This window comes from Lethenteron reissneri, chromosome 54 (genome assembly GCF_015708825.2).
Source record: "Lethenteron reissneri isolate LAM-NWPU_2019-01 chromosome 54, ASM1570882v1, whole genome shotgun sequence".
Classification (NCBI taxonomy): domain Eukaryota; kingdom Metazoa; phylum Chordata; class Hyperoartia; order Petromyzontiformes; family Petromyzontidae; genus Lethenteron; species Lethenteron reissneri.
In genome coordinates, this window is record NC_083832.1 from 3,455,070 (window position 1) to 3,467,567 (window position 12,498).

The window sequence follows — 12,498 nt, forward strand, 5'->3', positions numbered from 1 at the left end:
CCAGCAGGTGTCACCCTGTCATTAGCACACTCACATGATCTCTCTCCTACACATATGCACACTGTTGCATATTTTCACTCACACTGGAAATTACTTGCTCTGACATCGTGGTTGATGCCTTCCCCGACCCCTCGTGCGCCCATTCCCCCAGATCCTGGATGATGGGGGGGATCTCACGCACTGGATGTACAAGAAGTACCCGGACACGTTCAAGAAGGTGAAGGGCATCGTGGAGGAGAGCGTCACGGGCGTGCACCGGTACGCCTCGCACGCCCACGCACGCCCATGCACGCCCACACACCCACGCACGCCCACACACCTACGCGTGTGTGTGTGTGCGCGGCTGTGCGTGCGCAGGCTGTACCAGCTTTCCAAGGGCGGGAAGCTGTGCGTTCCGGCCATGAACGTCAACGACTCGGTGACCAAGCAGAAGTTTGACAACCTCTACAGCTGCCGCGAGTCCATCCTGGACGGGTAGGCCCAAGCGCACCTGCCTAGCACCACATGCACCGATGAACACTTAAGACTCGCGGAGATGCACAGGGTTACACATGAACACCTGTAGACTCTACCCCTTGGTTCTTTTGGTAAAGTCACGTAGAAATAAAATAAATAATTGAATATGACGTTTCGATTGCAACACAAGCAACCGTCATCAAGTATGAATGAATGAATGAGAAAACAAACCTAGTTAACTTAGAAATGTAATGCAATGCAACACAGAGAGTCGGCTAACACAGCAGTTAATACTTTACCTGGTTGATTACGTTCTTCCAAAGATTGATCAATTTGAAGTTAAGTGTGAGTTGTGTGGAAATCCTCCCCGTAGAGGTGGTTCAATCTTGATTTGAAGCGTTCGTGACTGTAGGAATTACTTTTTGGTTCTTTCAGTAAAGTCACGTAGAAATAAAATAAAATAAATAATAGAATACGACCCATAGACTCACACAAAGACTCACAGGTTTGCACAAAGACCCATAGACTCACAGAGAGACCCACAGACTCACACAGAGACACACAGACTCACACAGGGACTCGCAGAGAGACCCACAGACTCACAGAGAGACCCACAGACTCACACAGAGACACACAGACTCACACAGAGACACATATACTCACACAGAGACACACAGACTCACACAGGGACTCGCAGAGAGACCCACAGACTCGCAGAGAAACCCACAGACTCACAGAGAGACACACAGACTCACACAGAGACACATACTCACACAGAGACACACAGACTCACACAGGGACTCGCAGAGAGACTCACAGACTCACAGAGAGACTCACAGACTCACAGAGAGACCCACAGACTCACAGAGGGACTCGCAGAGAAACCCACAGACTCACAGAGAGACCTACAGACTCACAGAGAGACCCACAGACTCATACAGAGACACACAGACTCACACAGGGACTCGCAGAGAAACCCACAGACTCACAGACTCACAGAGTAACTCACAGACTCATAGAGAGACCCACAGACTCACAGAGAGACCCACAGACTCGCCCGTCATACCCACAGTGTGAGCTGTGAGCTCCGTGTGCCCTTGTTGCCCCCAGGCTCAAGAGAACGACGGACATCATGTTTGGAGGAAAGCAGGTGGTGGTGTGTGGCTACGGGGAGGTGAGCGGAGTCGCGTGTCACCTTGTGAGACGAATCACCAAATTGCGCAACAAGCACAGCCCTTTGTATTAGAGCAGCGGTCGGGAACCTGTGGCTCGCGAGCCATATATGGCTCTTCCAGTGACGGCATATGGCTCCCAGACAATTTTGAGTTGAAAAAAAAATCAGTTTGGAACTGATTTTAAAATACTTGTGATATTGTTTAATACTACCGTGTCGTTTTAAAGTAAACAGAAATTAGTTTTGAAGATAAATTTCACGGGTCACGCCTGCACGAAGCTCAACGTCACCAACGTATGAACCAGACTACAAGGCCATCAGCAAAACCACGCAGCACCAGAAGTCGCATTAAAAGTAAGACATATTTAATTTATTATACGTTAAAAATTACTATATGGCTCTCAATGAAATATATTTAGAAATATTTGGCTTTTATGGCTCTCCCAGTCAAAAAGGTTCCCGACCCCTGTATTAGAGAATGGCCCATGGAAGCGGATATCACAGAGCTACCTCTGAGAGTCCTTCAATTGACCTCTGGCCCATATAGCAAGGGGCACTATTTCTCCATCTGCCCTACCACAGATAGCCATGTTCATATCATGACTCTTAAACTGATATTTTAATTCTCAAAGCTGAAATGAATGTGGTGTCGTGATGACCTGGTTGAGGCCGTCAACTCACTACACTTTAGAACCCGGTTCAAACCCAGGCTGTGGCTGAAACGCAGATGGAACTTTCGTTCTCCGCGGTGCCGACATAGCATCTCTGACCTCTGAGCCCCACTCGGTGGCCTCCCAAAGAATCCTGGGAAATAATCTCCTAAGAAACAAAACGAAACGAGAATGCTTTATCCATCCAGAGAGGCGGCGGATCAGCGCAAGAGCCAGGCGAGTGGCTTACGGTCGAGAGGTTTGCGAGGTTACATCCTGGGTAAGACAAGAGCACGGTGCAGTTCTTAAGGAAATTCTCAACGTTTTGCATAATGTACATAGGCCGCCAAGTGGCTCTGTATACGATGAGTTTTTATTATCGTTTAGAAATCTGATTTCTGCTTAGGGGTTGACTCATCATCCTTCCCGGGGTTGATAAAACGAGCACTTTGTGGAGAGGTCAACAATGGGTTGGCCTTTTGGGTAGACTCGCCCCTGCCATAGGAATGAGGAATTTCCACCATTGGCTCATGGCTGCGAACAGAAGAAAAGCACTGCATCAATGCTCATTTGAGCAGGAATCACTTGGGTTTGATTTGGACACTCGGCGTGTGTGTAGGTTTCTCAGTGCGTGCGTGTTTGTTTTCACATTTGCATGTCGCTTTGTTGCGTGTGTGCATGTGTGTGCATGTGTATGGGGGAGCAATATGGTAATGCTTGGCACTGGGCTATGAACCTGTGTGACCCAAGTTTGATTCGTGCCCACGGTCAACACGAGTGGCGAATATCCGAACCGGTCCTGGGCCTCTCCTAGGTCGACTCGACATTAAATGAGTACCCGGTTTGTTGCGTAAACATCAGCAGTGGGGAGACAAAGGCGGTCAGGCGTGGTGGTGGCCACCCACCCCCTCATGTGCCGTGCCAGCCTTCTTAGGTGCTCGCTAACAGCACTTGCCCCAACAGTCTGTTAAGGCTATACGGGGGGGTGGGATCTTTGTTTTTGTTGTCTTTGTGTAGGTGGGTAAAGGGTGCTGCGCCGCCCTGAAGGGCATGGGCGCCGTGGTCTATGTCACCGAGGTCGACCCGATTTGCGCCCTCCAAGCCTGGTGCATTTACACACTCGCACACTGGCTCGCACTCACTGACACGCAGTCGCTGACACAGTCGCTGACACACTCGCTTGCACACACTCGCTTACACACCTGCACACTCGGAAACTATTTTTTTCACTCAAATATTCGCGCGTACACACACCGGCACACAGGCGCACACGCACACACGCACTCACCACGTGCCGTCCCTCTCTTGCAGCATGGACGGCTTCCGGGTGGTGAAGCTGAGTGAGGTGATCCGACAGGTGGACATCGTCATCACCTGCACGGGTAACGCGCTCTCTCCTACGCTCGCTCACGCTCGCTCGCTCAGACTGTCGTACACTTGCCCACACACGCTCGTACACACTCGCTCACACTCGCCCACAATTGCTCACACAGTCACCTACAACATTTACAATCGCATTCTCTATGAAGTGGGGGTGATGTCACCACAGCACTTGGGTGGGGGGCCGGGGGCAGGTGGGGGGGCATCGGGGCACAGGGGGGTGGGGGCTATGTGAGTGATTGTTAACATCGCCGGCGCCGCAGGGAACAAGAACGTGGTGACACGCGAACACCTGGACCGGCTGAAGAACGGCTGCATCGTGTGCAACATGGGCCACTCCAACACGGAGATCGACGTGGTGAGCACACTTGGTTGCTCACTCGCTCGTTCGTTCACTCGCTCGGTCACACTCTCTTGTTCACGCTTGCTGGTGTGTGTTGAATCATCGTGTGTCCCCTCCCCCCCCGTCTCCTCCCGCCCCACCCCCCCAGGCGAGTCTGCGCACGCCGGACCTCACGTGGGAGCGGGTGCGCTCGCAGGTCGACCACATCATCTGGCCCGACGGGAAGCGCATCCTGCTGCTGGCCGAGGTGCGTCACTAAACGTAGCAACCACCGTTCCCCGCTAAGTGGCGGTGACCTCACTACTGCGCTTGTGCCAGGCTCGGTGCACTTTGAGGCCATCGCGTGAATTGTCGGAAGGCCCGCTGCTGGCAGGAGGTCACGGGACACTCAGGTGCCATGGATTGACTGACTGAGATGGCTCGCAGGTGCACCAACTGTGTGCTCCCCCCACCGTGCCAACTTGCTGCACTTCAGCTGCCCGGCGGTCTTCTTGTCGTTGTGATCATCAGACACTGCACTCGGGCACCGCACAGGAACACCGCTGTCACCACACACACTCGCATACACACCGAGAACCGACCAACACCACCAGCCACACCACAACATCAAACCATACAGCCACACACAGCAATCGCACCATGCCACGCCGTACCACATGCACAGGCACTTGCTCGACTGTGTTTGTTGTGTGGAGGATGCTGGGTGGTGTGGGGGATGCTGGGTAACGTATTCCTGTCGCTCTCAGGGTCGCCTGCTTAATCTCAGCTGCTCCAGCGTCCCGTCCTTCGTGTTGTCCATCACCGCCACCACGCAGGTACGCTTTCAATGTCCGTTAACGTGCCATTCAGTTTAATTTATTAGGTTTAGCCCTGTGAGCCATTCGGCTCTTGAATCGGGTGCAACCGCAACAAAAAATTTAAACATGAACAAGAAAACATCTTAAAGTGACTATGTGACTGAATGCAAACAGAAAATCCAGGAAAAGACAGCAAAATATTGCAGAAAAAGCACCGTACACCAACGCTGTGTGCAAAAATCCCAGTGGGATGCAAGAGAAACAACAACAACAACCACAAGACAACTTAGATTAAGGCCATCAGTCTAACTCCGTACTACAACAAACAAACATGCCCAAACCAAAAAACTTTTCGAAATCACCAAATTAAAGCCATAAAAGCAATGTAACAGTGATCATAGGAACTGTGACCGAATTTTCACAATAAACGACATGAACAACATGTACCACCAAACCCTTCAGCCATAGCTGGCTGCATGAGTCACTCCACAACAGCAGGAGCATTATTGACCCTCTCCTCCTGACCATCAGATCATAGGTCAATTCCGCGGCCTTGTACATTAACTCCGGCGATAGACTTGAGTCGGCTGTTGAACGGTGACCTCTCAACCCGTGCTAAATCCTTCTTTTTCTCCACACCGACCCCCCCCTGCTTCTCCCACCCCTTCACTGCTGTCACCACCCCGGCAGGCGCTGGCACTGATTGAGCTGTACAACGCCCCGGAGGGACGCTACAAGCAGGACGTCTACCTGCTGCCCAAGAAAATGGGTAATGTGCGCCAGCGACGTCCGCTTGCTTCCACTCGCTTACTTGCTCAGCCGGTCACTCAACTGCTCACCAACTCGCTCACCTGTCACTTGGTCACTTGCCGAACTGCTTCCCCACCCGCCTGCTTACCCGCCCAGTTTCTCGCTCGCCCACTCATTGGCTCACTTGCGAAACTGCTCACCCTCACCTGCTCGTACATTAACCTGATCTCACCCACTTATTTACACACGATCCTACTTGCCCAGCTGCACACATGTCGCATGTGTGTCACTGTACAGTCGTGTGTGTAAATGGATGCGTGCATGGATGCACACGATCCTACTTGCTCAGCTGTACACATGTCGCATGTGTGTCACTGTACAGTCGTGTGTGTAAATAGATGCGTGCATCTCCATGCATTTCAAATTATTGCATGCGCGTATGTGTGTACACAGATGAGCGGTGGCACAGCAGTTAGTGTGCTGCACTATGAATCTGGTGCCGGGAGACCCAAGTTCGATTCCCGCTCATGGCCGACACCAGACAATTATCAAAACCAGTCCTGGGCCTCGCCTAGATTGGCTCAGCTTCAAATGAGTACCTGGTGCGATGTGTAAACATCACTACTGGGGAAACAAAGGCAGCTGGGCATGGTGCCGGCCACCGACACCCTCGTGTGCCGTGCCGACCTTCATAGGCGCTACTCACGAACAGCGGTTGCCCCAATGGTTTCGTTGAGGCTACATGGGGGATCTTTGTCTTTGTGCACAGATGAGTACGTAGCGAGTCTGCACCTGCCGACGTTCGACGCGCACCTGACAGAGCTGACGGACGAGCAGGCCAAGTACCTGGGCATCAACAAGAACGGACCCTTCAAGCCCAACTACTACAGGCACGTGCCACTCACACCCATACAGTCAGCCAGGAGGCGGCGGTGGTGATAGCCACGCTGCTGCACGTGGCCGCCTGCAATCCAGTGCTTCGGAGACAGCAGCCTCCACATGTGCTAATCGCACCTCCAATTAGCAACGTTGGCTAGGAACAGTGCGAAAGAATATGATAATTGGTTTTTTACCCTTCTATCTGGCAACAAAACTGACACCTTTTTACAAGGAGTCATGTTTGCATAGATCACAATACCTGCAGTCATAATGCAAAAAAAAACACAACTCTGATAATGTATGCACTGTTCTTGAAGTTGATTGGTCCACACCCGAGACAGCTTTCCTTAGAGCCTAGTCTCACATGGGTTGGACCAGATGACGCCAAAAGGCGCAATCAACTTCAAGGACAGTGCATACATTATCAGAGTTATGTTTTTTGTTTGCATTAGGACTGCAGGTATTCTGGTCTATGCAAACATGACTCCTTGTAAAAAAGGTGTCAGTTTTGTTGCCAGATAGAAGGCTAAAAAACAATTATCATATTTTTTACTGGCAAATGAGGTTCCAATGGTGAGTGCGAAAGAAGTTCAACATGCATACAGCGAGGGTTTGTGGATCTCATTGATGTCGCCAAACTCCGTTCCTGTGAGCGTTAACGAGGAGCTATACCCTGGCTTGCCAGGAGAATGCTGTACAGCAAAGTGGGGACCAATCCCCATCTGTTCCAGCTTTACGGTATCTAATGCTGCTCCCTCGCACGTGTGGGGTTTCTCTAGGTTTCTAGTCACGTGTAAAACACCATAATCGGCTGAAAACATCTTTATACAACTTTGTGTTTTGCAGATTGTGCAGCTGCTATATAAACGCATTATAATTACACATGGGTCCCCCGTGTAGCCTCAAACAGGCTGTTGGTCAAGTGCTGTTAGCGAGCATCAATGAAGGCCAACATGGCGCACGAGGGGGTGGTGTGGTCAGCATCACGCCCGGTCATCTTTGCCACTCCAGTCCTGATGTTTATACACGGCACCAGTTAATCATTTTAAGCTGAGTCGACCTAGAGAAGGGCCCGGACCGGTGAAAGTATTCGTCACAGATGTCAGTCGAATGTGGGTTACCAAGTTCGTAGAGCAGTGCACTCAGCCCCTCGCCAACACTCTCCATATACATATACAAACACACACACACCCGGGTTTCACTTTGGGTCCCTCATCAGTTACAGGAAGCGTTAAGAGTTGGGCAGCGACTGAGGGCGGCTGTGGTTAGGGCAACCACGCAGTCACATGTCGTCTGTGTGACGCGCATAACCAACCCAGTGCCAAGTCGGCGTGCCAAGTCACCCACAGCCGCATTCCAGTCAGTCGAGTCTGATCCGGGACCACGGGGCTAAGCCAGGAGGCCCGTGTGCGAGTGTAAGTGATTTGTCGCGGCGGTGTAAGGCGGTCTAATCCGAGTGCCAGGCTTCCTGCCACCACTACTGAGTAGCGACGAGTTGCCTGCCAATGACCCTGCCACTGGTCTTCCTCGTCGTTGCTGCTGCTGTTGTTGCTCGTGTGTGTGTGTGCGCGCGCGCTACTCTCCATGGACGCACTCCGTCGCGCTGATTCCTTTTTGGGGCGGTGACGCGGCCCAGCAGCAGTGCCCCTTGTTGCAGAGCTTCTCGGTTCCAATCCGAAAGGCTGGCCTGGTCAATACTGCGGTGTGCGTGCATGTTAGTCGTAAATTAATGTGCGCCGCCGTTCGGTTTGCTTGCCGTGGACGTTGGAGATCCGGTGACGTTCAAAATGAGAAGAACGTTGCATTCCAGCGTCACGGATCAAATTTGCTGAATTGGCAAAGTATTACTCCTTAACCTAATTACTTAGGTCAGACCACACGGCATCATCGCCCACTACTGGCACACTGTACCCTGCCTTTTTGTGACAGCCTTGCGCTGTATGAAGGGCACGCATACCACATTCACAAATGGTTCTTGTCTAGAAAACTGTGCAAACCCTTGAATTATTCAAATGCTCCTTGCGGCTTTTGCCCCTTTTGGCTTTTGGTTGGCCGCCCCCGTGGCCTTGCGTGACGGCGAGGTGGGGATGACAGATATGGGAGGCCTTCATCCAGTAGATCATTGCTGCTGCTGCTAATGGATGATGATTGCTAACACCAGGCTGCTGGTGTGCGTGCGTGCGTATGTGCGCGTCCATGCATGTGTATGCGTGTGCGTGCGTGTGTTTAGGTACTAGCCCCTGGCCGGGCCAGCTGGCGGGGCGCTGGGAGGATGAGCACCACCTGACCAAGCTCTCATCCCCTCCCCGTGCCCACCGTACGTAGCCCGGCAGCCGGGCAGTGGTAATCTCGGAAACGAAATCGGCGTCTTTCATTTTAGTCGACGGTGACTGCGAATGTCGCCCCAGCCAGCGAGCGGAACGCGCGACGCGACGGAATTAGCGAGCCTGAGCGAAGACGCAGACCGAGATAATTTAGTGGAGCTATTAGAGACGGCAGTCCACTGAGGAAGACCAAGAGATGCTAATTTGCTGTAAACAAAGATTTACCGAGTTCACTGATTGCCCGAGCTGACAGTAGTGAGGGGGTAGGAATCGCGCGCCCCTCACTCGGACATTGAACAATTCGGAGCGTGTGACCAAATGTGTGACTGCTTTAGTCACTCAACCAATAGGACGACTAAATGAAACTCACGGACTCTGAAGACTTTATGAAACTCCATGTGGGTCTCTGGGTCTCTGCGTAAGTCTATGGGTCGCTTGTGTGAGTATGAGTCCAAATAGTCCATAGACTCACTCAAGAGGCCCATAAACCAGTGGACTACATTTTTGACTGCTTTGTTGATCACATGCAGAGGACGACTCGGTGAAATCCGCAGACTGAGGCTCGATTGAAACTCCACAGATTGCCGTTGACCAGACCTAAGACTAAAATAAAAACCGCTGACGTGTTTAGCACTGCCGGTGTTGATCACTGTACTCCTCGTAGCATTTCAGTCGTGATGGGTGTAGTAAATGAGGTAGAAAATAATTTCGATGTTCGATACAAATCTCAACGTCTTCATTTTTTGTCTTGGCTTTTTTTTTGTCTCTTGTGGGCTTGGGAGGCGAGGAAAAAAAGCTATTAAGTGCACACACAGGTGTACACAGAATGAATATGTAACACGCACACTCGCACACGCATGCACGCATGCACGCATGCCCCCCGGCCCCCCAACCCCATTTCCGCAAATCATATCTACAGCAGCAATGGCCCCAGCATTAACAACGACTACGATGATGGCGATAACGACATATCAGAGCTGGGCGGGTGGGTGGGGCGGAGACGTCGTGTGGCCGTAAGTCGGCGTGGCGGGGAGCTCGCGATGAAACGCTTGAGCCTGCGCCGGTGCTCTCTATCCTATCAGTATGGCGCCCATGACCTCGTGAACCCATCGATGCTCGCCTAACGCAAACCTTGAATTAGGATGTTTGTGGACAATGGGCGGTGCCACTGTAACACCCGTGTCCCTAACCTCGTGACCCTGCCGGTGACCTCGCGCAGGAGGACGCAGAGCATGCTGGGTGATGCCAAACACTGCTACTTGTTGTCAAGGACACTGCTGCAGACCGTCGATTGATTTTATTTGTTGATGCGGGTAGGAAATATTCATCTTTAAGCTATTTAACGACAATCACCCGTGCAGGATCTCATTGACATGAAGTTATAGTAAATAAATTAATGCATTGCAGACACTAAGTAGGAAACACATTCGAGGAAAACAACATTCAAGTCGTGCACCATTTAAGTAACAATGGCAGCAGGTAACACAGAAATATAGGAACGACTCTCACGGGGTTTGCTTACCACACGTGGAAGAAACAGGAGATCTTAAATCAAGTAAGGAATTTGAAAAGGCAAGGGAAGGGGGAGGGATTTATGCCAAAACCATGAAGCGAGCTCCTCCTAAAAGTGAGTGCCGGCAACTCGTGATATTTGGTGCAGCGGTTCCTTATAAGTATGGTTATGTAATTGGTCCAAAGCTTTATCGCAGCCATTTTTAAATACATTTCTCCAACTTGTAACAGAATTGTAAATAAGCCATTCAGATGTTTTGCAGAGGAGTGCTACGCTTCATGTGAGATGAACAATCCGTAAAAGCGGATACCACGGAGCTACCTCTGAGATCACATCACGTGACCTCTAACCTATACAGTGGAGGGCAGCGACCCCTCCACTCGTTATGAATGTGGGAGTGAGGTTCGTCGCATGGCAGGCAAACTGATATTTTACAATTCATGGAGCTGGTATTCTAACCAAATTTATCACAGAAACAAATTTATCTTGACGGTTTATTTGTTCAGTCATTGGTGACTGCCCTGAGACCATCAATTCGCTCACACTTGAGAACCCGGTTTGATCACAGGCAGTGGCTGAATCACGGATTGGAACCAAGGATCACAGCAGGGCCGGTGCAGTGCTCTTGACATTTGAAGCACCCAACCACCTCTCATTTTTGCCATGCACCATCCATCACGGCGTGCCCGTTAATATCACAATTGCACGTGTACGCCTGTGATCCGGATCTTTAGCGGGGAGGGGTGGTGGATCGCAAAGAGATTGTGAAACTCCCAAATTTGCTGGTCCGCAAGGAGGTGATGATACTAGAGGTGGCAGGACAGCAAGTGAGTGTTTGAATCCGTCTGTGCGGACCTTTTAAGTGTTACCGCCTCGTGTGCATGCGGTGGGTTTTGTCCGTGTTCTCAAGCTTCATTCCACATGAAGAAAAACTGCTTTCATCTTCTTGGTTCTTTCGGTAAAGTTACGTAGAAGGGAAATGATAAAATAATAAAAATAAAACAAATTAAAAATCGAAAAATAAAAACTGCTTTAAAATTAATTTGCCAAACGTCACAAAATGCAGGACCTTCTTGAAAAACGAGACTCGGCGAGGCTTTCCTGAGTAAATTAAAGATATTTCTCTGATATGTTTTCGGGTTGTACCATGTGTTGTTCGGCACAATGTCCGATGCTTTCCTCCATGTGCTGGAAGCTTCTTCAGGAACAATTCAAGTGTTCCACATAACACGGTACAACCCCAAAAAGGCACCCGAGAGCCATCCTCTTCGCCTTAGTAACATCAATAGTATCGACCCATTACCCACGCACCTTGGGTTCTCAAATCAATCATGATTTGGTGGCAGCAGTGTGTTTCTCCACGGTTATTGCAGCAGGTTCCCACCACGTCCTTAATGTTGCGAGGGTCATTTGTGTAGGCTAGGTCGGACTGGGCCGATGTGGTCCTGACCTGGTCTGGGTTGGTCAATGAGACACGCGGGAGCGCACGTGCATGGCCGCGGTAGTCAAATGTAGTTTTAATCGTAACAATATGATACAGTAATAAAGATGATGACGTAATAAGAATCATGCTTTTTCATTACGGAGCTTTGATAAATGTGATCTCTTTTTTTCTCAAGGTAAATTCTTCGTGCTGTATGTCCGATGAGATTGAATAAAAACGCTATTTAACGCGCCAAGTGACAGACTCCCGTCATTTCCTCGAATCCTGTTTTCGTCGGCCGTCGGCCAGTACGAGAAACCCTCGTGGCGATTTGTATGTCTGGCAAGCTACGATTGGCGTACGACGTGGCAGCCTGGACCCCCGCTCCCGCGTGGCCTCTCCGTTCCAGTTCTGACCACGTGTTGTTCGTCTCCACCCCTATTTTATACCGGGTCACGTGGTACCTTTCCACCAATCCTGGTTAACCTCTATGGAATCTTCCAGACTCCATCGTAGGCTCCCGAGACCATGCCCCTGACAGACCATGCCCCTGACAGGTCTCCCCATTGGCTGTGGCTAAAGCCGGCAAAACCAATCCTCTACTTACAGATGTCACCTTCCCATTACGTCAGGGCCACGCCCCTAGGCTTCCCCCCCATTGGCTATGGGCCAGGACCGGCAGAGCCAATCATCGTAACGAGTTGTGATCCGTTAGCGACCCGGATATATCCTCACATTATAAAAACACATCGCAGGTCAAAGTAAGTATGGAGTCCGAGTGAGATCGTAAACTCTCACCCGCATACCTA

General features: G+C 50.7%; 1 protein-coding gene across 2 annotated transcripts in view; it reads left to right on the top strand.

Moving 5' to 3' along the window:
• Positions 1 to 11,945, top strand: part of LOC133356564 (S-adenosylhomocysteine hydrolase-like protein 1) — a 32,702-nt gene extending 20,757 nt beyond the window's left edge. For both annotated transcript variants that reach the window (XM_061574145.1, XM_061574146.1), the window contains exons 7-17: positions 152 to 258; positions 358 to 474; positions 1,567 to 1,630; positions 3,298 to 3,386; positions 3,592 to 3,662; positions 3,924 to 4,018; positions 4,152 to 4,250; positions 4,750 to 4,818; positions 5,491 to 5,569; positions 6,320 to 6,440; positions 8,660 to 11,945. In XM_061574145.1, the coding sequence (XP_061430129.1) occupies positions 152 to 258; positions 358 to 474; positions 1,567 to 1,630; positions 3,298 to 3,386; positions 3,592 to 3,662; positions 3,924 to 4,018; positions 4,152 to 4,250; positions 4,750 to 4,818; positions 5,491 to 5,569; positions 6,320 to 6,440; positions 8,660 to 8,666 (918 nt within the window). In that variant the 3' untranslated portion in view covers positions 8,667 to 11,945. The remainder of the gene's footprint in view (positions 1 to 151; positions 259 to 357; positions 475 to 1,566; positions 1,631 to 3,297; positions 3,387 to 3,591; positions 3,663 to 3,923; positions 4,019 to 4,151; positions 4,251 to 4,749; positions 4,819 to 5,490; positions 5,570 to 6,319; positions 6,441 to 8,659) is intronic.
• Positions 11,946 to 12,498: the final 553 nt, after the last annotated feature.